This window comes from Hypanus sabinus, unplaced genomic scaffold, assembly GCF_030144855.1.
Source record: "Hypanus sabinus isolate sHypSab1 unplaced genomic scaffold, sHypSab1.hap1 scaffold_117, whole genome shotgun sequence".
In the NCBI taxonomy this organism is placed as follows: domain Eukaryota; kingdom Metazoa; phylum Chordata; class Chondrichthyes; order Myliobatiformes; family Dasyatidae; genus Hypanus; species Hypanus sabinus.
Window position 1 is genome coordinate 502,413 of NW_026779229.1, and position 27,767 is coordinate 530,179.

The 27,767-nt window shown below is 44.6% G+C and overlaps 1 protein-coding gene across 1 annotated transcript; it reads left to right on the forward strand.

Annotated features, from left to right (window-relative positions):
• Positions 1-11,720: 11,720 nt before the first annotated feature.
• Positions 11,721-13,031, forward strand: LOC132386469 (gastrula zinc finger protein XlCGF57.1-like; the record flags this gene model as incomplete). The annotated part of the gene is made up of 1 exon (XM_059958768.1): positions 11,721-13,031. A coding segment is annotated over one exon (1,311 nt), but the record flags the coding sequence as incomplete, so codon positions are not given.
• Between the last annotated feature and the right edge of the window lie 14,736 nt (positions 13,032-27,767).

A 27,767-nucleotide genomic window follows, 5' to 3' on the forward strand; every position in this document is an offset into this window, starting at 1 on the left:
ATGGAAACTTAGGTAAGCATTGTTGTAAAAAATGTCGAAACTGAACATATTCCAAAAAATGTGTATGAGCGAGAGAAATTTTGTCAATTAGCCCTTCAAAGGTCATCAATCGACCATCACAAAATAAATCTCTAAAAGAATGGATCCCTTTATTGTTCCATAGGAGAAAAATGGGGTCAGTTGTTGAAGGTTTAAATGAAAAGTTTAGATATAAAAAACTAGACAACTAAATTGTTTCAAATTTAAAAAATTACGAAACTGAACCCAAATCCGTAGGAATAGTTTAATAACCGGGTAAAGATTTAAATTTGGAATTTTGGAGAGCTGTAAAGGTAATGGAGCTGCTAATATTGAAGTTAAATGAAATTGTTTAACAGCTTTTAATTCCAAATCAACCCATAATGATTTTTGTTTCTTATCAAGCCAATATAACCAAAAACATAATTGTCTAATATTCACAGCCTAATAATACAGTCTTAAATTAGGAAGTGCAAGTCCACCATCTTGTTTAGATCTTTGTAAATTATACTTATTAATTCTTGGTCTCTTATTGTTCCAAATAAAGGAAGAAATAAGAGAGTCAATTTGATCGAAAAAAAATTTAGTTAAAATGATAGGTATACCAAACAAGGCAGTAAGGGGATTTGGGTCAAATTGGACCCAAAAAAGTTGTGAAAAGGTATGGAATACTTCCCGCCAAATCTTTTCAATTGTAGGGCCAAACCAAATGATATGAATTAAAGAGGCATCAGCAGAGTTGCATTTATTACAAAGTGGAGAAACATTCGGGTAAAAACTGGAGAGCTTCTGTTCAGAATCGTAAGCTCTATGAACCACTTTAAATTGTAGAAGAGAATGACGAGCACAGAAAGATGATTTATTAACCCGTTTAAGAATTTTATTCCATCTATCATCAGAAATCTGACAATTTACGTCATCCACCCAAGCTCTTTTTATTTTATCAAAGAAGTCTTGTCTAGACTCAATCAACAAGTTATAGATACCGGTAATAGAACCATTTACAAAGGTGTCCTGGTAAACCTCTTCTGCGCCCTCTCCAAAGCCCCGACATCCTTCCGAGAATGGGGGCGGCCAGAACTGTATGAAACACTCCAGATGTGGTCTAACTAGTTTTATAAAACTGTGTTACGAACTGTGACGTTGTAGAAACGAACCACCAGCAATAGAGTTCACGGTGCAGTCTGGTTTTGATGTTAAACCCATTCTCTTTATTAGTATCTACTTATAACATAGTAATTTAACGAAATAAAGCAAAGTTAGCAGTGTTATAGATGTGTAAATATAACTCCCTGACTATCCAGCCTGAGGGAACAAAGCTTGAGTCTTGAGATGGTAAAGTAGGAAAGTTCAGTAATCCACGGAATAAATGATGGGAGAGAGATATTTGTGATCCAGGGTGAAACGTAGAGAAAAGGCCGTTACTTCAAAATAACCGTCGACGAAGTTCTTATCCGTTGAATCCGTCCACATACGAGTTATCAGCGAAAGTGACCTGTCACAGGAATACCGTCTTCCAGAGGTTGCCACACAACATGCCCAGGCAAGGGTTAACACAAGATATTCTACAATCCACTCCTATGGAATACATGAAGTGACAGCCACACACATTCGTTGTGGTTCCGTGTACCGATGATCAACCCACTCTTGTGGACATAGGAGAGTTCCAAGCCTCAGCTGCGACTAACTGAAGCGATCAGCTTTTCCAGTCTCTCTCTCTCTCTTTAGACTGGCCGACTGCCTGTCTGCAGATCGCTCTCTCTCTCTCTCATGGTTCAGTCCTCAGTCAGCGCTGTCAGACTGTGACTGACGTCATAGTCCCGCCTCCTCACGCCGGCGCTCTGAAAGAAACAGTCACAGTCCGACCGCAGGCTCGGAACAGGCGCAACACAACTTCCCGACTTCTGAATTCAATGCTTCAACTAATACAGACAACCATGCCATTTGCCTTCTTAACCACCCGATCAATCTGTGCAGTCTCTTTCAGGGAGCGATGCACTTGGAGTCTAAGATCCCTCTGATCATCAACACTGTTCAGGGTTTTGCATTTAACAGTGTACTGTCTCATACATTCGACCTACCGAGCTGCCAAGATGATCATCACTAATCAAATCTCACTGAGATTTCTCAGGTCCTGTTGAATTTATTGCCAAGTGCACACGTACGGGAAGGTACAGGGACAGAGAAACACTGACTTGTGGCAGCATCACAGGCAAGTACATTCAGATAACACACGGAACACGAATTATACGATTCTCTGTCAGTAACAATCTATAAACATGTTTTACGTCATTAACAATATTTAAAACACATTGTGTCATGATCAGTATTAAAATGTGCATTTTGTGTCAATAACAGACTTGGAAATGTTGAGTTTGGTCCCTGTCTCCATTCCTCCTGTAATCCACAACCAGCTCCTTTGTTTTTGTCACAATGAGGGAGAGGTTGTTTTCTTGACACCACAGTGTCGGGGTGATGACTTCTTCTCTGTAGGCTGCCTCGTTATTATTTGGGATTCGGCCGATCAATGTAGTGTGGTCAGCAAATCTAATTAGCAGATTGGAACCCGGCACTGCAGCCCCACAGTGCACTATTTACAGATTGCAAAGCTACGAAATTGCATGTGAATAGCTTCCCCTCCCCCAACTCCACTCTTTCTGCCTCACCAGCAGACTGGGACATCTCACATCTCGCTGCCTCCGCCAGGACATTAAACTGTGAACAACTGTGGTCAGGGACTGATCTCTGGGGAACTCCAAACGCTACCTCCTTCCAATGTGAAAACGACCCACTCATCCAGACACACACTACCGGCAGTTTATCGATCTCCAACGAAAAAGCCTAATCACCGACTCCCGATGTTCAATACCATTGCTAACTCTGAGTTTACCACCGTCAAATGCCGGGAGGGACATAATAATCAGAAAGTCTCTGGTCACAGCCGTGTGAATAAAATGTGATCTCAGTGGGTGTGTGGCGCATGCTCAGAATGCGAAGGAGACAGACAAACTGAGCCAAGTCACAGACTGATGAAGGGGAGGAATGATTCATTTTGATACAGAGAGGGAAGCAGAGAGTTTGATATTGTTCCTGATGCCGGAACTGTGGCCAGTTAGAAGATGAAGTCTTGTCCCCCCAAGTTGTTTTGAGTTGTGACAGTGTTTTTCTCAGAAGACACCATGGAAACTAAATAATCTGAGTGGAAATGTTGTCCTTCACCTACCGACGTGCTTTGTAAGCTTTTAGCAGTGTAGGAAAGTCAAAGCATTTGTGTATGGGAATCACAAACACAACAGCACGATAGTTCCGCTGTATCTGTCATTTCACCAGCGCTTGAATGCCGCCGATCCTTGAATGTGGAGGCGGAGATGCTGGAGAAGTCAGCGCCCCACTCGCGACAAGGAGAGCCCGAACACGTGTCCATGTCCGTGATCTGATTGGATACATCGCCATGACGTTCAGAGCACTGTGACGTCATTCACCGGCTTTCATTTTGGAAGGGATTCAGTCGGGCATCGCAGATACACTAAAAGCTTCGCACTGGGAGCGGCCGTTCACCTGCTCCGTGTGTGCGAAGAGACTCATTCAGTTAATCCACCTTGTGACGCTCCGGTGAGTTCACAATAAATAGAGGCCACTTTTGTTTCCGGAGTGAGCAAAGAGTTTCACTCAATCATCCCAGCTGCTGCAATACCAGCAACTTCATATCAGGGAGGAAGTTCAAATCAGCTCCGTGTTAAATGTTTAACCATCACGGTGACTGAAGGCAGCTGCAGGTTCATGAGGGACTGTCACTGTCAGATTCTGCAGTTCTTGCGGCTGCTCATCGCACCCAGGACTGAACCCTGGTCACTGAGCATTGGAGGAGTCTGTTCTGCTGATGGTAGCCTTAAACTAGACTGGTGTTTAATATTGTGGATCTGTGAATGATAAATCAGTTCTGTATCAAATCCCGTGTCTCGCTTGAGAGGTCCACTCAGCCCAGCTGGTCCCTGCCCATGTTTCTGTTCCATATCAGTATATGAAAATCTACCCCTGCCGCTCCCCTCTCACTCTCCCTGAGATGACAGGTTGCAACTAGTCACCACTCCGTGGGATAGGAGATTTCCCTTGACTGTCTAGAATCACAGAAATCTACAACATATTATCGATACTTTGTCCCACAATGTTGTACCGACCATGTAACTTACTCTAGAAATTGCTTAAAATTACCCTACCGCATAGCCATCTATTTTCCTAAGCTCCATGTACCTATCCAAGAGTCTCTTAACAGACCCTTTTTTATCCGCCTCTACCACCGTCGCTGGCAGTGCATTCCACACACACACCACACTTTGCTTAAAAAACTTAGCTCTGTCATCTCCTCTGTAGCTACTCTCATGCAGCGTAAACCAATTCCCCCTCATGTTAGCCGTTTCTGCCCTGGGAAAAAGCCTCTGGCTATCCACACGACCAATGCCTCTCATCATCTCATACACCTGCATGAATTTCCTGCATGATTTTCTCCGGTCTGAACAAGGCGATGAGCTCACTGTGGTTGTGACGTTGTTCAGGGCTCCGGACGAAGTTGGTTAAACTCCTTCTTCCCTGCTCTTTTCAACGTTTTAGGTAATTTTCACCAATATTAAAGGACTGTGCCTCAGACAGCACAATTGTTACGTACCAGCAGCAATAGGTCACTAACGGAGTCTGGTTTCGATGTTAAAATCACTATCTTTATTAGTATTGTGACGGGGTCCTGAATTACCCCTACGAACTGTGTTTTTGAAAAGAGAGAGGGAGATGTTGTTCAACACCGAACACCTTGTTGGAGAGAGGGAGAGGGAGAGGGGGGAGGGGAGAGAGAGAGAGAGAAAGACTGCTCGGAGATGGTGTAATGGTTTCTCTGTAAGCTTGTTGACACTTTGACAAGGACATTGTCAGCTTCTGTGTTCTTACAGAGAGAGAAGGGAGGAACTGTTTGATGGACAGCTGGGGCTCAGCACGGTGAGATAAGTAGGAGGTCCGCTGATAGACCTCCAGACACATGGTTTTGGACACTGAATGAGCTTTGTTGTGTCCACAGAAAAAGGTGGGTTTTGGAAGATCGATCCGGAGCATCGATCAGTGGCTCTCGCAGTGTGAAAAGGCTGTGACCGGTGGGGAGTTATTCGTGTGTCCATCCCTCGCCTGGGTTAATAACTCCACCACAGAAGAACGGTCCCGTTTGTAGTGTCACAGTCGGTGACTTCTAAAGGATTTCGGAGGACGACGGGACTATCGACGGCGTCAGCTTACCTGAAGACTCAAAACTCTCCCTCTCTCTCTCCATCACTACTCGACTCAATCCCACGAACTGAACCGAACTTCACTCATCACCGTAAGACGGTATCCATTCACCCCGAGGCGTGAAGAAGCTTGACTTTCCTACTTACTTACACACACACACACACACACACACACACACACAATTATTGCTAACCTGTTTGATATATCTGCATTTATATTGCTGTATAGCGTAGTTACTAATAAAGGGAATGTAGAGAGAAGGCAATTACGAAGAATTCCACACACATTCCACGCTGGGTAAACGAAATAACAGTCGCCAAAGATCTTATCCGTCGATTAGTTCCGAAATCCACTTAGAAATAACACCAGGTGACAGTGACAGGAATATCGTCTTCAAGTGGTTACCACAGAACACCCCGATTCCAGGTAAGGGCCAACAAAAGTGATACCACAGGATACTCCAGCAAATCCACACATATGGATGATACGAAGTGACAGTCACACATCCGTTGTGCACTGCGTGCCGATGATCAGATCAACCCAACCTTTTGGGCATGGAAGAGTTGCAGCCTATAGCAGTCACACGCTGAAGTTCCAACAGCTTGTCTCCCTCTCCCGCTCCCGCTGCCGCAGCTTGTTCCTGACGTCACAGCCCCGCCTCACTCAGCCACTTAAAGCGACACTCACAGTAAACGAACCTGCGGTCTCGAAATACAATGCACCTCTAAAGTCTGACAGCAGACTAGCGAGTGAATCTTCGATGGTGCAGAGTCAGAAACCGAAGATTTGCCAGCCTGAGTCAGGGGTTAAAAGTGAAAGATTAGAAGCATTTGGAAACTGGTTGATTGAAAAAAAAGGTGGTTAATTTCTGCAAAACACAGGTGGAAATCAACAGATAAGGCAGAAATTTTGGAGAGGAATACATAGAAAATGTTTTCTCAGTATTTCCAGCAACTGCAGAATCTCCTATGTTTTATATCTGCATTTTACTTTGGCATTAGATACACGTTGATATTGAGTATATTGCTTATGGGAGCCGCTTTCTGCGTTAAAACAGCTGCAGATTTTTTCTATACCCAAGATAAAAAAAAATGAGTTATGGACATTGAACCGGTGCTTGCAGAAATCTTTAATGGCACCGTGATTACCCATAGGGCAATTCGTTCAGAATTTCGCCGGCGCTGAAGCGCCGATGAAATGCGCAGGCGTCAGGCTGAGGCCGTCCCTGAGTTTCACGCATGCGCGCAGTGCACAGAAGGATTTGAAAATGTCGGTTGCAGGTAAGAGCGATTAACCGTGTTTTTATCTTAAATACCGACTTCAGGATAATTCCTCTGAATTTCGGACACCGTGGGCAGCAATCCCGGGACAGTCCTGTCCTCTTCCCTCTCTCTCAGCCCCACGATCCGTACACGGGCCCCGGGGAGCTTCTGGCTGATAAGGGAATGGGAACCGATGGATCTCTCAGACAGAGCTGAGCTCCAGCTATCTAAATGCAAGGATTAGGAACTCGGAGAAAGGGAACAAAATCTTTTACATCACAAGTTGAGAAAATCGCCTTTGTTCTACCTCCAATTACTAACAAGAGAAAATCTGCAGATGCTGGAAATCCAAACAATACACACAAAATGCCGGTGGAACTCACCATTCGTACTCTTTTCCATAGATGCTGCCTGGCCTGCTGAGCTCCTCCAGTATTTTGTGTGTGTTGCTTCCTTTACCTCCTCTTGCTCTGGACTTTTCTACCGGTGAGAACATGTTTTGTCCCATTCTCTCTGGGTTCGCAATGATATCAAACACCTTTGCCCTGGGCAACAAGTAGCTTTCACATCAGAAATGTGCCAGACTCCAGGGAGACAGACTACTGCCCTTCCCTTCATATTCATTGGCATTGCCATCACTGAGTTCACCACCGTCAGTCATTGGGGACGGGTTCAGGGGGAATATATATGTAGAACACAGAAACTAGTGATGCCTGTTTGCATTTTGGTGATGCAAAAGTTGCTGGAGAATTTGCAAGTGGGAAGAAGTGGAGTGATATTTGGAAATCTGACTTCTTAAAGCGTAATTTAGCAAGCAAACCACATATGGACACTGTACAAAAGCTTTGGTGAGAAACTCCTGCATTTCCTGTTACAGGCCTGCTACATAGGTTGTGTGAGAGTGCAGATGAACTCGATCAAACCCAGAGGAGATCAAAGTTCCTATTGACAGTGATTTGCTAGCTGTCACTGGGTAAAAAATACACAGTCCCAAGATTTATCTGCACACTAGTTATTACAAATTAGAGGGGTATTCGAGGGAAGGAGGGGAGACCTGCAGTGTCCCTGATGCCCTCCCCTACAAGATGTGCATCCAGCTGCAACTTGTAACCCTGCACTTCAATGAGCTGCTTGAAATGGGTGAATTCCATATCATCCAGCAGTTGGAGGGGGTGATAGATATGACATGAAGAGAGGTGAGTTACTCCCAAGGTGCAGGACACAGGAAACTGGGTGAGAGTCAGGAAGGGGAATGAGGTTAAATAGGCATCGCAGAGTACTCTTGTGGCCATTTCACACAACAACAGGTGGACCACTTCAGAAGCTGTGGGGGTAATTACCTGGCAGATGAAAGTCAAAAGACTGATAGGGGTTTCGTTAGTTAGAGGAACAGAACAAGAGGGGACAAATATCCTAGTGGTAAGACTTGCTAGTGGTAGTGAGCAGGGGAGGGGGTGATGTGGTTAAAATAAGTTGAAGAATGACAGAACAGATAGTGGAGAGGGTGAATTGAATTGACTTTATTAAATACATATTTCATAAACATGAGTAGTAATATTTACCTTACATCATCTAAATGGGCAATGTTTAATTTATAGTAATTTATAATAGATAGTTTGTACATAGGACAGTCAATACAACATCGAAATGCAATTGTATCAGCATGAATTAATCAGTCTGATGGCCTGGTGGAAGATGATGTCCCGGGGCCTGTTGCTCCTTTTGCTGTGATACCGTTTCCTGGATGGTAGCAGCAGGAACAGTTTGTGGTTGGGCCTTTTTGTCGCTGATATTCGTTGGGCCCTTTATACACACCTGTCTGTGTAAATGTACTGAATCATGGAAAGTAGATTGTGCAATGTATAATTTCCTTGTTTATATTTAGAGACATTTTTTGGTGTATAAAATGATGAGGGGTATTGAGCGTGTGAGTGGCCAGAGAAGTGTTTTTTCCCCCAGGGTTGAAATGGTTAATGCCGCTTTTCCACACTCCCATAGACCCTTTGTCCATCTCCTGGGTAAATAGAGTTTGAAAAATATTTAAGATCTCCCCCATCTGCTTTGGTTCCACACGTGGATTGCCATTCTGGACTTCCAAAGGACCAACTTTGTGCCTTGCAAACCTTTTGCTCTTAATCTATCACTAGAATCCCTGAGGATTATCCTTCATCTCTTCTGTGACAGCAACCTCATGCCATCTTTTAGCCATCCTGATTGATTTCTTATGTGTTCTGTTGCATTTCTTATACTCCATAAGGAACTGACTGCCTATCCCTATTATGTAATTCCATTTTGTGCTTTACCAGGGTCTGAATATCTCTTGCAGTTCAAGTTTCCCTACAGTTTCTATCTTTACCTTTTATTCTGACATACCCGCTTACTAATTTCAAAATTTTGCTTTGAAGGCCTCCCATTTACCAAGCACACCTTTGCCATAAAGCAGCCTGTCCCAGTCCACAGTTGCCAGATCCTAGTGTTGATTCCAGGTATTGATCCATGCCCTGAACACATCCGCCTTTCCTACGCTGCTCCTTGTATTGAAATATACAGGGCTCAGCATATTCACTGCACCACGCTCAACTTTTTCATTCCTGACTTTGTCTGAGGCCTGAACAACATCTGTCTCCACAAATTCTCCACTCTCTGTTCTGTTATTCAGGCTCCCATTCCCCCTGCAACTTTAGTTTAACCCTCCTTACCCCCACCTCCCACCATGCAGATCTATCACCCCTTTGGCTTTCCTCTCCCAGATCAATAAAAAGGAGGCGCATACCAGGTACAGGCAGATAGGAACAAATGGGGTACTTATGAAATACAGGAAATTCAAGTGAACACTTACGAAAGAAATAAAAGAAGGCATGAGGTTGCCCCTGCAGACAAAGTGAAGGAGAATCCTCAGGGATTCTGCAGACATGTTAAGAGCAAAAATATTACAAGGGAAAAAATTAATTCTCTGGAAGATCAGAATGGTAATCCATATGAAGGGATAACATAGACTTGTGGAGATTTTTTTTGCATCCATATTTACTCAAGAGATGAACACAGAGTCTATAGAAGTGAGGCAAAGCCGCATCAACTTCATGGACCCTGTACAGATTACAGAGGTGGAGGGGTTTGAGGCAAATTAGTGTGAATCAATCCCCAGGGCCTGACAAGTTGTTCACTAGGACCCTGCGGAAGACAAGTGCAGAAATTATCGGGGCCTTAGCACAGATATTTAAATCATCCTCAGTGACAGGTGAGGTACTGGAGGATTAGAGGACAGACAATGTTGTTCTGATGTTCAAGAAAGGCTGTAAAAATAAACTAGGAAATTATACGTTGGTGGGCTTGACATCAGAACTGGGAAAGTTATTGGAATGTGTGTGCAGGAACCAGGTATATACTGTAAGTATTTGGATAGGTGTGGACTGATAAAGGATAGACAGCATGGCTCTCGCCAATCTTATAGAGTCTCTCGAGGACGTTATCAGGGAAGTGGATGAAGGCAAGGCAGTGGATGTTGTCTACATGGACTTCAGCAAGGCACTTGACAATGTCTCATATGGGAGGTTGGTCAAGAAGGTTCAGTCACTCAGCATTCTCGATGAGACAGTAAATTGGATGAGACACTGTCTTTGGGAGAAGCCAGAGTGTGGTAGCAGATGGTTGCCTCTCTGACTGGAGGCCTGTGGCTAGTGGTTACCACAGGGATCAGTGCTGGAACTGTTGTTGTTTGTCATCTATATCAGTAATCTGGATGATAGTGTGGTTAACTGAATCAGCAAATTTGTGGATGACAACAAGACTGGGGGTTCAGCGGAGTGCAAGAAGACTATCATGGCTTGCAGTGCGATCTGGACCAGGTGGGAAAATGGTTTTAGAAATGGAAAATGGAATTTCATGCAGTCCAGTGTGAGTTGTTGCACTACCAACGGAGATCTTTCAGAGTGAATGGTCGGGCACGGAGGAGTGTTGTAGAAGAAAGGAACCTGGGAATACAAGTCCTTAATTCACTGAAAGTGGTATCACAGGTAGATAGGGATGGAAAGAATGATTTCAGCCCATTGCCCTTCATGAACCAAAGTACTGATAACAATAGATGGATGTTCGGTTGACTTCTAGAAGACATTGGTGAGGCCTAATTTGGAGTATTGTGTACAGTTTTGGTCACCTACCTACAGGAAAGTTGTAAAAGAAGTTCAGAGATTTCAGAGAAAATTCACAAGGATGTTGCCATGTCTGGAGGATTTGGGTTAAAGAAAATATTGAACAAATCCGGACTTTATTCCTTGGAATGCAGATGATTGAGGGGAGATTTGATTGTGATAGAGAGGCACAGATAGTGTTAATGCAAGCTGGCTTGTTCCATGAAGATTGGGTGGGACAACAACCAGAGGCCATGGGTTCAGGGTGAAAGGTGAAATGTTAAGGGGAACATGAGGGGAAACTTCTTCACATAGACGGTTATCCGGCTGTGGAATGAGCAGCCAGCACAAGTGGTGCATGCGAGCTCGACTTCAACATTTAAGAGGTTTGTGTTGGTACCTGGATGGTAGAGTGGGCTGTTTAAATAGTTCAGCACAAACTAGATGGCCCAAAGGGCCTGTTTCCATGTTGAAATTTTCTATGATTGTGACAAGAACCTGAAATAATACAAAAATTCACTCTAACCCCTTTTGACAGCTGTGTGAACCAACCAGTCATTTCAGCGGGAATTTTTATGTGGCGTTAAAACTGTGACACTTTAAGTTAATAATACATAAAAGAAGAAAAACTATTTGCGTGCGAGTGTTTCAGTTACTGAGGGGCCAGGAACCCATGCAGCTCAGTGGGAACAGGGAATAATACCAACGGAGATAGTCAAACTGAGCCAGGGCACAGATTGGAGACGGCAGAAATGCCCCATTCTTATAGAGACAGGAAGAGCATCAGAGAATTGATGGTCATTCCAGATACCAGCACTCTGCCCAGTCAGGAGATGATTTCTCTGTCCAGCTTGGGTAGAACCTCACTGTAACAGTGTGATACCAGATCAAGCCTTGGCAACTCAAGTTATCTCATCAGAAATGTTGTCCTACACCCATTGATGGAGTTTGTAAATCTTTTTACAGGTTAAAAATGAGAAGGAATTCGTCTTCAGGAAGCTCAAACACGGCACAACAGTTTTGTTGTCTCTGCCTAGATATTTAAGAAGTGGAGCAAGGGATCCAATTGACCACCCTTCCTGCTCAGACTGTGGGGAGGGATCCTCTCGGTCATTTGACCAACTGGCACGCCTGTAATTTACACAGGAGAAAGGCCTTTCACCTGCTCAGACAGTGGGAATGGATTCACCCGGTCATCGCAACTGAAGGTACATCAGCAAGTTCACACTGGACAAGGCCATTCACCTGTTCTGTGTGTGAGAAGGGATTCAGTCGGTCTTCCCACCTGTGGACACACCAATCAGTTCACACCACACCGGGCAGAGGCTGGTCAACTGCTGAATTTCTGGGAAAAGGATTCACTCAGACATCTGACCTGATGGCTCACCAGCGAGTTCACACTGGGGAGAAGCCGTTCACCTGCTCAGAGTGTGGGAAAGGATTTACACAGTCATCTACCCTACTGGTACATCAGCGAGTTCACACTGGAGAGAAGCCGTTCACCTGCTCAGTCTGTGAGAAGGGATTCACTCATTTAGCTACCCTACAGAGACACCAGCGAGTTCGCCCGGCGGAGAAGCCATTCACCTGTTCAGAATGTGGGAAGAGATTTACTCAGTCATCCCACCTACAGAGTCATCAGCGAGTTCACACTGGGGAGAAGCCGTTCACCTGCTCAGTCTGTGAGAAGGGATTCACTCAGTTAGCTACCCTACAGAGACACCAGCGAGTTCACACTGGGGAGAAGCTGTTCACCTGCTCAGTCTGTGAGAAGGGATTCACTCAGTTAACTACCCTACAGAGTCACCAGCGAGTTCACACTGGGGAGAAGCCGTTCACCTGTTCAGAATGTGGGAAGAGATTTAATCAGTCATCTAACCTACTGGTACACCAGCGAGTTCACACTGGGGAGAAGCCGTTCACCTGCTCAGAGTGTGGGAAAGGATTTACACAGTCATCTGCCCTACTGGTACATCAGCGAGTTCACACTGGGGAGAAGCCGTTCACCTGTTCAGTCTGTGAGAAGGGATTCACTCAGTTAGCTACCCTACTGAAACACCAGCGATTTCACACTGGGGAGAAGCCGTTCACCTGCTCAGTCTGTGGGAAGGGATTCTCTGACTCTTCCACCCTTCTGATTCATCAGCGAGTTCACACTGGGGAGAGGCCGTTCAGCTGCTCCGAATGTGGGAAGGGATTCACTCAGTCATCCCACCTACGGAGTCACCAGCGAGTTCACTCCGAGGCGAAGCCATTCACCTGCTCAATTTGTGGAAAGGGATTCACTCAGTCATCTACCCTGCTGGTACATCAGCAAGTTCACACTGGGGAGAAGCCGTTCACCTGCTCAGTCTGAGGGAAGGGATTCACTCAGACATTCACCCTACAGAGACATCAACGAGTTCACACTAGAGAAAGGCCATTCACCTGCTGAGAATGTGGGAAAGGATTCACTCAGTCATCCCACCTACTGGCACACCATCAGTTCACAATGAGGAGTGGCCATTGTTATGAATCTCTAGGTTTTGTTTGCTGTGGAGAGAGAGAGAGAGAGAGAGAGAGAGATTAAGAAGGCAAATGTGTCTGACTTGCAGCTTGTTTACATCGCGTGCAGCTTGTTTAGTTTTAACCGAGGACACAGACACTCAGAGACAGATAGAGACAAAGGAGGAAAAATGGAAGAATTGAAACCAGGGAACTAGTGGCCAAGGGTCACTGTTTGGAACCTTCCTTCGCACACAAGGGTGGACAAATTATCGATTCACCATACATCGAATGTGTGGTTGTCACCTCATTTGATCCATAGCAGAGGATCTGATTTGGGGTATCCTGTGGAGACCACTTATGTGTTAACCCTTGCCTGGCTGTGGTGTGGTAGTTCACTTGAAGATGATACCCTTTATGACAAGTCACTTCGGGTGATAATTAGTATGTGGATTTGGAAGGATGACAGATAAAATCTACAGCGACTGTTGGTCTCGTTTTACCACCATGGAACCTGTGGAATATGACATAATGGCCTTCTCTCAACATTTACCCTGGATTACAAATATCTCTCTCTCATCACTTATTCTGTAGTTGAACTGAACTTTCATACTTTACCATCTCAAGACTCCAAGCCTTGTTTCCCCCGAGCTCAATAGTTTGGGAGTTTTATTTCTACAGATTTATACACATAACACTCATGAGGAAATCTGTAGATGCTGGAAATTCAAACAACACACACAAAATGCTGGTGGAACCCAGCAAGCGAGGCAGTATCTATAAGGAGAAGAAATGTCGATGTTTCAGGCTGAGACCCTTCGTCAGGATTAACTGAAAGGAAAGATACAAAGAGATTTGAAAGTAGTGGGGGGAGGGTGAAATGCGAAATGATAGGAGACAGGAGTTGGTGGGATGAAGCTAAGAACTGGAAAGGTGATTGGCGAACGTGATACAGAGCTGGAGATGGGAAAGAATCATTGGACAGGAGGCCTCAGGAGAAAGTAAGGTGCGGGGGAAGCACCAGAGAGACATGGAAAACAGGCAAACAATTAAATATGTCAGTGATGGGGTAAGAAGTGGAAGAGGGGCATTAACGGAAGTTAGAGAAGTCAATGTTCATCCCATCAGGTGTTGTTCCTCCAACCTGTGTTTGGATTAATTTTGACAGTAGAGGAGGCCATGGATAGACATATCAGAATGGGAATGGGATGTGGAAATAAAATGTATGGCCACTGGGAGTAGTCTGTTGCTGCTGGTTCTTTTTTAAAGCGTTATGGTTTGTAACAAAATGGGGCCTGCGTCTGGGATATGAACAAATTTAAGGATTGATTTAATATCGATTTCATTGGATAAATCCCTTTTGATTTATTTGTGTGTGGAAAATCTGCAGCAATGGATGTTGATAGATATCTGGAAGTGTGAACCTCTCAGGCATTAGAAGACACCAGAAGGATTGAGTTATTGAGTATTGCTAAAGTGTTAATATTTGCTAAGGTGAAATTGACAATGAGGAGGGCACAGATGCAGAGGATAATAGCTGAACATTATGTATCTGAGGGGGTGTTTAAAGTGGAGGAGTTGGAGGTGTTTCCTGAACGTAAACCTAGTGAGCTTGAGCTCCAGTACAAGTGAGAAAAATTAAAGATGGAGGCAGAGGCAATTTCAGGCTGGAGAGACAGAAAAGCAGTAAGAAAATACTCTTACTAAGTGTAATTAAGGGGAAGGCTGAGCAAGCCTATTCTGCTTTGACAGCGCTGAAGCAGCTTATTATTTATTTATTTATGCTTCCCCAATCATCGCCACTGGGCTATAAATGTGCAGGAGCTGTGTGTGGTTCAGTGCTTTGCTCAAGGACACACAAGCTGCCTTGGCTGAGGCTCAAACTCATGACTTTCAGATTGCTAGTTCAACACCTTAACCACATGGTCACGCACCACATATTATGACATAGTGAAACAGGCTGTGCTCAAAGCTTATGAGTTGGTCCCAGAAGCAGACAGGCAAAAGTTTAGAAATTTGAAGAAAACTGTGAACCAGACATACAGAATTTGCTTACGAGAAATTTGTGTGTTTTGACCGCTGGTGCACATCTGAACATGTAAATGATGATTTTAACAGCTTGAAAGAGTTGGTTTTAATTGAAGAATTCAGAAGGTGTGTCCCTGATGACAGAAAGATGTATTTAGATGGAAATGATGCTGCCACTATGGAGGAATCTGCTGGATTAGCAGATCAGTTTGCTTTAACTCATAAAGTTATGTTTACCCTGAATAAGAGTTTCCAAAAGGTACTTGTCAAGTTGTGGGTAAACCTAATGAGCTCACCCCAGTGGCCTGAACCTGCATTCAGTGAACCCTTTTTCCAAAGTTATAGTGGATTGTGTTGGCCCATTGCCAAAGACCAAAGCTGGCCATCAGTATCTGCTAACTATTTTGTGTACCACATCCAGATTCCCAGAGGCAATACCTCTCATACATATTAAAGCTAAAACTGTGGCGAAGGCTCTCACCAAGATTTCCACATTATTCGATTTGCCTAAAGAAATCCAGTCTGATCAAGGATGTAATTTTACATTTGGATTATTCCAGCAGGTAGAACTGGGAGCAAAACAAATTGCATCACCTGCATACCATACAGAATCACAAGGGGCTTTAGAAAGATTTCATTCTACCCTCAAAACAATGATTAAGACATATTGTGTTGAAAATGGAAAAGACTGGGATGAAAGAATACATTTGCTTTTGTCCAGAGAAAGAGAGTCAGTACAGGAATCACTGGGCTTTACTCCATTTGAACTTGTATTTTGTCGCAGAGTGACCTTTGACCTTGTTAAAAGAAACATGGATTGATGTTAACTCGTTAGACTATATTTTGAAGTTCAGAAATAAACTACACCAAACCTGTAATCCAGTGAGACAAAACTTAAAGATTTCTCAAAACAAAATGAAGTGTTGGTTTGATAACAGGGCTCGCGAAAGAAAATACCAGGTGGGAGATAAGGTACTTGCCTTATGTTGACGAATCCACTTCAGGCGAAATTCAATAGACCATTTGAAATAGTCTCCCAAATTAATGATGTGAATTATGTTATTAAAACACCCAACTGACGGTGAACTAACACAGGTGGTACACATAAATATGATAAAACCTTTTTTGAACAAGTAGGTACCATCTGTGTGTGTTGTTGTCAAAACAAATGAAACTGGCAACCCTGAGAATGAAACAATTGACTTGTCTGAGACTTTTTACAAGCCAAACATGGTCCCAGTTAGGCTAATGAACTCGGTTGTTCCAGAAAACATTGCTAACAGGTTGTCTCATCTGCAGCCAAAGCAACAACAACTTGCTTGTCCGAGAAAATCTTATGGCGGTGCTTTGGAAGGATAGATTAGAGAGCTCTTCTAGGGAGGCCATTTGGGTGGAATTGAAGAATGGGAAAGGTGCAGTAACACTGATAGGAGTGTATTATAGGCCACCTAATGGGGCGCGTGAGTTGGAAGAGCAAATGTGTAAGGAGATAGCAGATATTTGTAGTAAACACAAGGTGGTGATTGTGGAAGATTTTAATTTTCCACACGTAGACTGGGAAGCTCATTCTGTAAAAGGGCTGGATGGTTTAGAGTTTGTGAAATGTGTGCAGGATAGTTTTTTGCAACAATACATAGAAGTACCAACTAGAGATGGGGCAGTGTTGGATCTCCTGTTAGGGAATGCGATAGGTCAGCTGACAGATGTATGTGTTGGGGAGCACTTCGGGTCCATTGATCACAATAGCATTAGCTTCAATATAATTATGGAGAAGGACAGAACTGGACCTAGAGTTGAGATTTTTGATTGGAGAAAGCCTAACTTTGAGGGGATGCGAAGGGATTTAGAGAGAGTGGATTGGGTCAAGTTGTTTTATGGGAAGGATGTAATAGAGAAATGGAGGTCATTTAAGGGTGAAATTATGAGGGTACAGAATCTTTATGTTCCTGTTAGGGTGAAAGGAAAGGTTAAAGATTTGAGAGCACCATGGTTTTCAAGGGATATTAGAAATTTGGTTCAGAAAAAGAAGGATGTCTACAATAGATATAGGCAGCATGGAGTAAAGGAATTGCTCGAGGAATATAAAGAATGTAAAAGGAATCTTAAGAAAGAGATTAGAAAAGCTAAAAGAAGATACGAGGTTGGTTTGGCAAATAAGGTGAAAGTAAATCTGAAAGGTTTCTACAGTTATATTAAAAGCAAGAGGATAGTGAGGGATAAAATTGACCCCTTAGAGAATCAGAGTGGTCAGCTATGTGTGGAACCGAAGGAGATGGGAGAGATTTTGAATGATTTCTTCTCTTCGGTATTCACTAAGGAGAAGGATATTGAATTGTCTAAGGTGTGGGAAACAAGTAAGGAAGTTATGGAACCTATGACAATTAAAGAGGTGGAGGTACCAGCGCTTTTAAGAAATTTAAAAGTGGATAGATCTCCGGGTCCTGACAGGATATTCCCCAGGACCTAGAGGGAAGTTTGTGTAGAAATAGCAGGAGCTCTGACGGAGATCTTTAATATGTCATTAGAAACGGGGATTGTGCCGGAGGATTGGCGTATTGCTCATGTGGTTCCATTGTTTAAAAAGGGTTCTAGAAGGAAGCCTAGCAATTATAGACCTGTCAGTTTGACATCAGTGGTGGGTAAATTAATGGAAAGTATTCTTAGAGATAGTATTTATAATTATCTGGATAGACGGGATCTGATTAGAAGTAGCCAGCATGGATTTGTGCGTGGAAGGTCATGTTTGACAAACCTTATTGAATTTTTTGAAGAAGTTACGAGGGTAAGGCAGTGGATGTAGTCTATATGGACTTCAGCAAAGCCTTTGACAAAGTTCCACATGGAAGGTTAGTTAAGAATGTTCAGTCGTTAGGTATTAATGCTGGAGTAATAAAATGGATTCAACAGTGGCTAGATGGGAGATGCCAGAGAGTAGTGGTGGATAATTGTTTATCGGGATGGAGGCCGGTGACTAGCGGGGTGCCTCAGGGATCTGTTTTGGGCCCAATGTTGTTTGTGATATACATAAATGATCTGGATGATGCGGTGGTAAATTGGATTAGTAAGTATGCCGATGATACTAAGGTAGGAGGTGTTGTGGATAATGAGGTGGATTTTCAAAGCTTGCAGGGAGATTTATGCCGGTTAGAAGAATGGGCTGAACGTTGGCAGATGGAGTTTAATGCTGAGAAGTGAGAGATTCTACATTTTGGCAGGAATAATCCAAATAGAACATACAGAGTAAATGGTAGGACATTGAGGAATGCAGAGGAACAGGGAGATCTAGGAATAACTGTGCATAGTTCCCTGAAAGTGGAGTCTCATGTAGATAGGGTGGTGAAGAGGGCTTTTGGAACGCGGGCCTTTATAAATCAAAGCATTGAGTACAGAAGTTGGGATGTAATGTTAAAATTGTACAAGGCATTGGTAAGGCCAAATTTGGAATATTGTGTACAGTTCTGGTCACCGAATTATAGGAAAGATATCAATAAATTAGAGAGAGTGCAGAGACGATTTACTAGGATATTACCTGGGTTTCAGCAATTAAGTTACAGAGAAAGGTTGAACAAGTTAGGTCTCTATTCATTGGAGCGTAGAAGGTTGAGGGGGGATTTGATCGAGGTATTTAAAATTTTGAGAGGGATAGATAGAGTTGACGTGAACAGGCTGTTTCCATTGAGAGTAGGGGAGATTCAAACTAGAGGACATGATTTGAGAGTTAGGGGGCAGAAGTTTAAGGGAAACACCAGGGGGTATTTCTTTACTCAAAGAGTGATAGCTGTGTGGAATGAGCTTCCTGTAGGAGTAGTAGAGGCCAGTTCAGTTGTGTCATTTAAGGTAAAATTGGATAGGTATATGGACAGGAAAGGAGTGGAGGGTTATGGGCTGAGTGCGGGTAGGTGGGACTAGGTGAGATTAAGGGTTCGGCACGGACTAGGAGGGCCAAGATGGCCTGTTTCCGTGCTGTGATTGTTATATGGTTTATATGGTTAACAGCTGAAGTAATTATTTCTGAAGTTTAAAGATTTATTTCCCTTTGTTCCCAAGCAAACCACGGTCGTAGTACATGACGTTGATGTTGGTCAAGCTAAACTGATTAAACAACACCCAAATTGCATGAACGTAGAAAAGTGTAAATTGGCTGACCAGGGAATTGAGTATATGCTGGAGAATGGTATTATTAGGCCTTCAAAATGAGATTGGAGTCACCCTGCATTATTGTGCCCATACCTGATGGTAGTGTTAGATTTTGCACTGATTATAGAAAGGTAAATACAGTAACAAAAACAGATGCCTATCCTATCCCTAGAGTGGATGATTGCATCGATAAGGCTGGAAAAGCTAATTTCTTACAACGATTGATCTGTTGAAAGGGTATTGGTGTGTTCCATTGATGGACAGAGGTAGAGAAATTTCTGCATTTGTGACACCATCTGGGTTGTATGAATACAATGTTTTGCCTTTTGGAAGGAAAAATGCTCCAGGAACATCCCAGAGAATGACTGATTTTGTAATTCGAGGGTTAGAACACACAGATACCTATATTGATGACTTAGTTACAGGGAGTGGCACTTGGGAAGAGCATATCTCTGCAGTAGAAAAGCTGTTTGACAGGCTTTCCTAGGACAACCTTACAGTTAACTTGGCTAAGAGTGAATTGGGCAATGCCAGTGTGACCTGTCTTGGCTTTGTTGTCGGTCAAAGCAAGTTGGCTCCTGTTCGGGCAAAAGTCTGACTGCTGAGAAGGCTCTTAGAAGGTTTCTGGGAATGGATAGATATTATCGTAAGAACTCTGCTGCGATTGCTCTTCCTCTGACCAATCTCCTGAAGAAGCGTGAAAAGTTTGTTTGGACCGACCCTTGTCAGAAGGCATTTGATTGATTGTTATCAGTATTTGAGATGAGGCCAATCAATGTACTGTTGTCAGCAAAATTGAATTAGCAGATTGGAGCTGTGGGTGGCAACACAAGTCATGGGTGCACAAAGAGTAAAGGAGGGGTCCAAAGTGACAACCCTGTGGGGTATGTGTGCTGAGGGTCAGAGAGACAGAGGAGATGGAGCCCACTCTTACTACCTGCCGGCGATCTGACAGGAAGTCCAGGATCCAGCTACACAAGGCCGAGGTCTCTGAGCTCCTTGTCGATACTTCGCGCCTTCGTATGGCTACTGCTCTGCCCATGACTGCAAGGAACGGCAGAGAACTTTGGAGAGCAGAGAACATCAGAGAAACAAGCCTCCACTCCATGGACTCTTCCTACATTTCCACTCCCTCGGAAAAGCAGGCCATGTACTCAAATAACCTCATAACCTGGACATTCTTGCTGCAAGCCCGCTCCCCCATCGGGGAAGAGATACAAAACCCTTAAAGTGCGTAACACCAGGCTGAAGTATGGCTTCCTGTCTACAGCTATAAGCCAAATGAATGATAAAATGGACTCAACCTCACAATGTAACTGGACGTGACCCTGCACCATTTGTCTATCTGCACTGCACTTTCTCTGCAGCCATAATGCTTTGTTACAGTGATTATTTTGTTGTATATCAGCTCAATGTACTGTTGGAATGTATCCATCTGTGTGGATGGTACGTCAGGCAAGATTTTCACTGCAGCTCAGTACATGATGATAATAAACAAATTTCCCATTTTAATTGTGTGGAAATATTAAACAGACTGAGCTTCTGCTCTGAAAGCTCAGAAGGAAACTGAACTGTTGTCATTTCTGAGGAATACAAATATATGGAAAATGCTTCAATCTCACATTACGATCTGTGGTACCTGGGATCAGGGTGGTGGGTCTCCCATCAGAATCCGGTTTAATAGCACCGGCATGTGTCATGAAATTCGTTGTCCCTGCGGCAGCAGTAGAACCTAATTCAGAACAATAGATTTTAACAATTGTGATTTAAAATATGAATATACATATATATAGTACAAAAATGGAAAAAATGCAATAAGCTATTTTAATTGTGTGGAGCAATTTGACTGACTGGGTGTTGCTTTGGAAATTCTGAAGTGAAGCTGAACTAAACTTTACACATTTATGAGAAGCGCAGATAAATACAAATGGCTAAATTCTCACATAAACGGGTCAGACACCCAGAAACATTGGCTGCACTTCAGCACCACAAAACAGTGGAATGAAACAACAGAAAGTGTTGCAGAGAAATAAACATTGTCCACCCACAACGAGAGGACGTGACAGATCCGGATCTCACTGACTTGTCTGAACGGGGAAAGATGAAGCTACACGGATAGGTAGAGCAGTGACCCGCAGATGCTGCAGATCTGCAGAAAAACATGAACAGGGAACGGGATCAGTTGACGGGTGGAGGGACTCCCTCCTGAACCGGTGACTCTGCTCCTCGCCCCTCCACACCATATCTTCCCCGATCCTTTTCCCTCCATCTCCAGGTCACAGAGTCACTGGTTCAATTCCCAACCAGGTCCAAAACATAATTCAGACCCAAACAGGAAATGTTCACGTTTCATTTAAATCAGTTCTATGTTTATAAACTCTAATTTCTATTTACATTCCTCCAGAGCCTTGCTGGACAGGAACTCTGAAACATCAAGTGAGAAACAGCAGGAAGAGGCCATTCAGCCCCTCTAACCATCACAAGGTGGCGGCTGCTCTCCCATCTCAGCCACACGTTCCTGCCCAGTCCTCATTTCCTCCACCCCTTCGGTCTCCACACATGAGTCAGCCTCTGTTTTACATGGGGACGATCACTGAGTCTTCACGGCCCTCTGTGGTGGGGATTTACAGACATTCACCACCCTCGGAGTGGAGACATTTCCTCTCATCTCAGTCCCAGACAGACCACTCCACTTTTCAGACACTGGGATCCCTGGTTCAACTGGTAATGATGTTGTGCATTTCAGTGTTCACCTCTCAGTCCTCGATTCTCCAAATGAAAGGGGTATTACATTTCATTTTTCTTCATATGATGACCCACCACTCCAGGGATCAGTCTGGTGAATCTTCATTGCACTCTCTATAACAAATACTCTCTAACCTCTTTGTTAATCCTCTGTGGAATTAATTTCCATCTTCTTCAGCCCCGTGTTGCCCCAACCACTCACCTCCCACCCCTGTCACTATTTCCACCTTCCCACCTCCCCCCTCACCTGGATCCACCTCTCACTCCCCATCTCTTGCCCCATCCCCACCCCTCACCTCTTTTCTCTGACTATTTCCCGTCCACTCTCAGTCCAGAGGGCCCGAAATGTTGACGGTCCATTTCCCTCCACAGATGCTGCCCGACCCACTGAGTTCCTCCGGCAGTTTGTTCTTTGGTCTGTATAACCCGTGTTAGTTTGGGGAGCGGGATTTTACACCATATTCCAGGTACAATCCCAACAAGCCCAAACAATTGTCACTCTGCCCGGACCATTGGCCTCGCTTGCAGGGCAACAGTCTGCCGGTGTTTGCCCCCAATGTGGTGAATCCCTCTGCTCGACACCACCGTGGGCTCAGACATTTCCACAGATGAGCCCCTCCTGTCCCCACCGGGACAAACATCCTGTCCGCCCCCTCTCTCACCATCTTCATCCTTTCAATACAATCCCTCCCTCCCCGGGGAACCGGCATCGAACCGACGGGCCGAGCGGTCTCCTCCTACCTCTCAGCGATACATCAGACTCCGGCCGCAGGAGACGCTTCACAAACGCCCCAACTTCCCTCGGAGGGAAATGGAAATAAATCAGAAAGCGGACATTTACTTTGAGGTTTTCTCCGCTCTGAGGAGGCGGTCGGCGCTTGAGCGGGGTAACGCCCACTCGGCTTGTCCGCCTCCGCGATTGGTTGTAACCAGTGACTGACATCGCTTAGCACCAATAGGAATAGCGTAGCTCCTGAATCCTCTGTTGACAGCGGTGGGGGAGGGGATGGTCACGTGATTATTAGCCCAGCCGTTAAACCGATAAAGCTCGAGCACAGCAGCGCGTGGGTGACGTAAGACACCACGCACGTGAGGGCAGATCCCGGTGTGGGGAGCCCATGTGTGACGTCAGGCGCGTGGGAACTGTGTCTGACGTCACCAGTGGGCGAGCGCTGGCATTCAAAAGCACCTTAATGGACTTTTCGGTGGGACAACAACATTAATGACGGGTTTCATCACTGAATCCAGTGTTGTGGGATGTAAAGTCCCCTGTTATGTGTCCGGCTGTGCCGTGTTGTTGGTGGAGTGGGCAGCGTGGTGTTTGTCTCGATTCGGGTCACAACACCAGAATTGCCAGCGGGGTCCACACACAGTGTATTAGTCAACAGAAAACACTGTGTGTATTCTCAAGTGAGGAGTCTGTGTGGAGATGCAGCTTCCCTGGAGGTGGACGAAAGAGGACACACCAACAGGAGGAACCAGCTGCGGGAAGACATGATTTTTCAGGTCTGATGACGAGCTGAATGTACCATAACCTTCAGACTGAATCAGAAAACCATTCTGAGGGTATTTGAAACGTCAGAAGCAGAGGAGATGTGATCCTATGTCTCCATCAGACCCTCAGTGAGATGGTTCCAGTTATAACGTGCAGGGATGAAAGCACAGTGTTTGGGGTCTGATTTAATCACTGATTCTGACACAGTGAGAGGGTTAGTTTTGCTGTAAGGAAGCAACATTAATGCAAGAAGACACAGGAACTTCATCAGTTGCCAGTTGTTTAGCAGAAGCGACCAATCTCTATGCAACTTTGACAGAAACAGATATTCCCAGAGGTGAGAAAGGGGTGCAGTCTGGTTTATTTCAGTTTGGAGAGGGGAGTGGAGTTTTGAAATCAGTGCCCTGCGGTGCCACCATCGTTAATTTAGCATGTGCGGAGTGGCGGATCACACAGCACGGAAACAGGCCTTTGGCCGGCCATACCTGTTCTGACCATCCACTCACTGTCCACACGGGTCCCATTCATCAGCACTTGGTTCACAGCCGACTGTATCTCGGCAGTTTCAATGCTCATCCTCTTCGTAAATGTTGTGAAGGGACCTGCCTCCACCACCACCTCGGGCAGTGAGTTCCAGATTTCAGCTACCCTGGTGACACCGGCTCCTCCGCTGTTGTGCGGGGTAGGGTTGTTTCCTTTGGGGGGGGGGGGCTCGATGTTATTGTTCCCTTTTGTCCAGAGGGGTGGGGTTTGTAGATTGATGATCGGGATGCCGTTCTTTTTTTAAGCTAGGGTTGGGGTGGGAGTTTGATTTTTCTCTCTGAACGACTTTCATGCTGGGACTCACAAACACAACAGCTCGTTAGTTCCGCTGTATCTGTCAGTTCACCAGCGCTTGAATGTCGCCGATCCTTGAATGTGGAGGCGGAGATGCTGGAGAAGACAGCGCCCCACTCGCGATAAGGAGAACCCGAGCACGTGTCCATGTCCGTGATCTGATTGGATACATCGCCATGACGTTCAGAGCAGTGAGATATCATTCCCTGGATCTCATTTTGGAAGGGATTCAGTCGGCCATCGCAGATACACCAACAGCTTCGCTCTGGGAAGCGGCCGTTCACCTGCTCCGTGTGTGCGAAGAGACTCATTCAGTGAACCCACCTTGTGATGCTCCGGTGAGTTCACATTAAATAGAGGCCACATTTCTGTCCGGAGTGAGCAAAGAGTTTTACTCAATCATCCCAGCTGCTGCAACACCAGCAACTTCACATCAGGGAGGAAGTTCAAATCAGCTCCGTGTTAAATGTTTAACCATCACGGTGACTGAAGGCAGCTGCAGGTTCATGAGGGACTGTTACTGTCAGATTCTGCAGTTCTTGCGGCTGCTCATCGCACCCAGGACTGAACCCTGGTCACTGAGCATTGGAGGAGTCGGTTCTGCTGATGTTAGACTTAAACTAGTCTGGTGTTTAATATTGTGGAGCTGTGAAAGATAAATCAGTTTGTATCAAATCCCGTGTCTCAGGTTCTTATCGTCTCTAACACACTCACAATGTACACTAGAGTGGCCACTCTGTCCATCTGGTCCCTGCCCATGTTTCTGTTCCATATCAGTATATTAAAATCTACCCCTGCCGTTCCCCCTCTCACTCTCCCTGTTACAGGTTACAACTAGTCACCGCTCCGTGGAATAGGAGATTTCTCTTGAATTTCAGAGAATCATAGAAATCTACAACACATTACAGACGCTTTGGCCCACAATGTTGCGCCGACCATGTAACTTACACTAGAAACTGCTTTAAAATTACCCTACCGCATAGCCACCTATTTTCCTAAGCTCCGTGTACCTATCTAAGAGACTCTTAAAATACTCTGTTGTATTCGCTTCTGCCACCATCGCTGGCAATGCATTCCACACAAACACCACTCTTTGTTTTAAAACCTTAGCTCTGACATCTCCTCTGTACCTACTTCCAAGCAGCTTAAACCTATTCCCCCTCTTGTTAGCCGTTTCTGCCCTGGGAAAAAGCCTCTGGCTATCCACACGACCAATGCCTCTCATCATCTTATACACCTGCATGAATTTCCTGCATGATTTTCTCCGGGCTGAACAAGACGATGAGCTCACTGTGGTTGTGACGTTGTTCAGGGCTCTGGACGAAGTTGGTTAAACTCCTTCTTCTCCGCTCTTTTCAATGTTTTGTGTCATTTTCACCAATTTTAAAGGACTGTGACTCAGACATCTGGGTTGTTGCAATTTTTACGTACCAGCAGCAATAGATCACTAACGGAGTCTGGTTTCGATGTTAAAACCACTCTCTTCATTAGTATCTACTCCAAATCTAAAAGATTGAACGAAATAAACAACAATTAACGGTGTTGTACGTATTCCAAACTATCAAACTTGGGAAACAATGCTTAAACTCTTAAGATGGTAAAGTGGAAAAGTTCAGTAATCTACGGAACAAGCGAGTGAGAGGAGAGATTTGTAAATCCACACGAAGATGTAGAGAGAAGGCAATTACGAAGAATTCCACACACATTCCACGCTGGGTGAACGAAATAACAGTCGCCGAAGATCTTATCTGTCGATTAGTTCAGAAATCCACTTAGAAATATCACCAGGTGACAGTCACAAGAATATCTTCTTCGGGTGGTTACCACAGAACACCCCGATTCCGGGTAAGGGAAATCCACACATATGGATTATACGAAGTGACAGTCACACATCCGTTGTGCACTGCGTGCCGATGATCAACCCAATCTTTTGGGCATAGCAGTGACGAGCTGAAGTCTCTCACTCTTCCTCTCTTCCTCTCCCTCTATCTCTCTCTCTCCCCTCCCTCTCCTCCCTCTGTCTCTCTGTCTCTGCTGTAGCGCCTGTGTGACGTCACAGACCCGCCTCAGTCAAGCACTTAAAGCGACACTCACAGTAAACGAATCTGCGGTCTCGTAACACAATGCACCTCTAAAGTCTGACAGCAGACCAGCGAGTGAATCTTCGATGGTGCAGAGTCAGAAACCAAAGAGTTGCCAGCCTGAGTCAGGCTTTGGGGCTCCAGAGAGAGATGGGGTCTAGAGTTTACGAGGAGGAGGCGAAATCAGACCAGCAGGATATGGCTACAAAAGGAAGATCAGAAAAATTTGGAAACTGGTTGACCGGAAAAAAAAGATTGTTAGTTTCTGCAAAATACTGGTGGAAATCAAAAGATTAGGCAGCAATTGTGGAAAGGAATAAATAAACAACTTTTAGACCGATCCTCTTCAGCATGCCTAGACTGTGGACTCTGCTGCTTAGTTGCTACCTGAACTGCAGAGCTCCTCCAGCATTTTGTGTGCATGCGTCTCTGTATGTTCAGCCACTGCAGAATCTCTTGTGTTTTATATCCACATTTTACCTTGGCATTAAATACATGTTGATATTATATTGTTTATGTGAGCCGCTTCCTGCGTTAAAAAAGCTTCAGATTTTTTCTATATACCCGAAAAAAAATGAGATATGGACATTGAACCGGTGCTTCAAGAACTGTTTAATGGCACCGTTATTACCCTTAAGGCCGTGCGCGAATAATTTTTATCAGGCACTGAAGCACTGATGAACTGCGCAGGCGTCAGGCTGACAACGTCCCCGAGTATCACGCATGCGCGCAGCACACGAGGCCTTGAAAATGTCGGTTGCAGGTAAGAGCGATTCTCCGTGTTTTTATCTTAAACACCGACTTCGGGATAATTCCTCTGAATTTCGGACACCGTGGGCAGCAACCCCGGGACAGTCCTGCCCTCTTCCCTCTCTCTCAGCCCCACGATCCGTACACGGGCCCCGGGGAGCTTCCGGCTGATGAGGGAATGGGAACCGATGGATCTCTCAGACAGAGCTGAGCTCCAGCTATCTAAATGCAAGGATTAGGAACTCGGAGAAAGGGAACAAAACTTATCATTCACCCATCTGTGGACACTCTCTGGAGGTCCAAGATTCGTATGTTACACGACCGCTGGACTAAGTGTGTAAATGTAGGAGTGGACTATGTTGAAAAATAGATGTGCTAGATTTTCTAAAATTGACTCCTTCTACCTTAGACCACAACCTTATCTGTCATTCCTTATTTATTTATTTATCTATCTATCTATCTATCTATCTATCTATCTATCTTATATATATATATACATATGGAAAAGCAGTATAACATTAGATGATCATCAGCA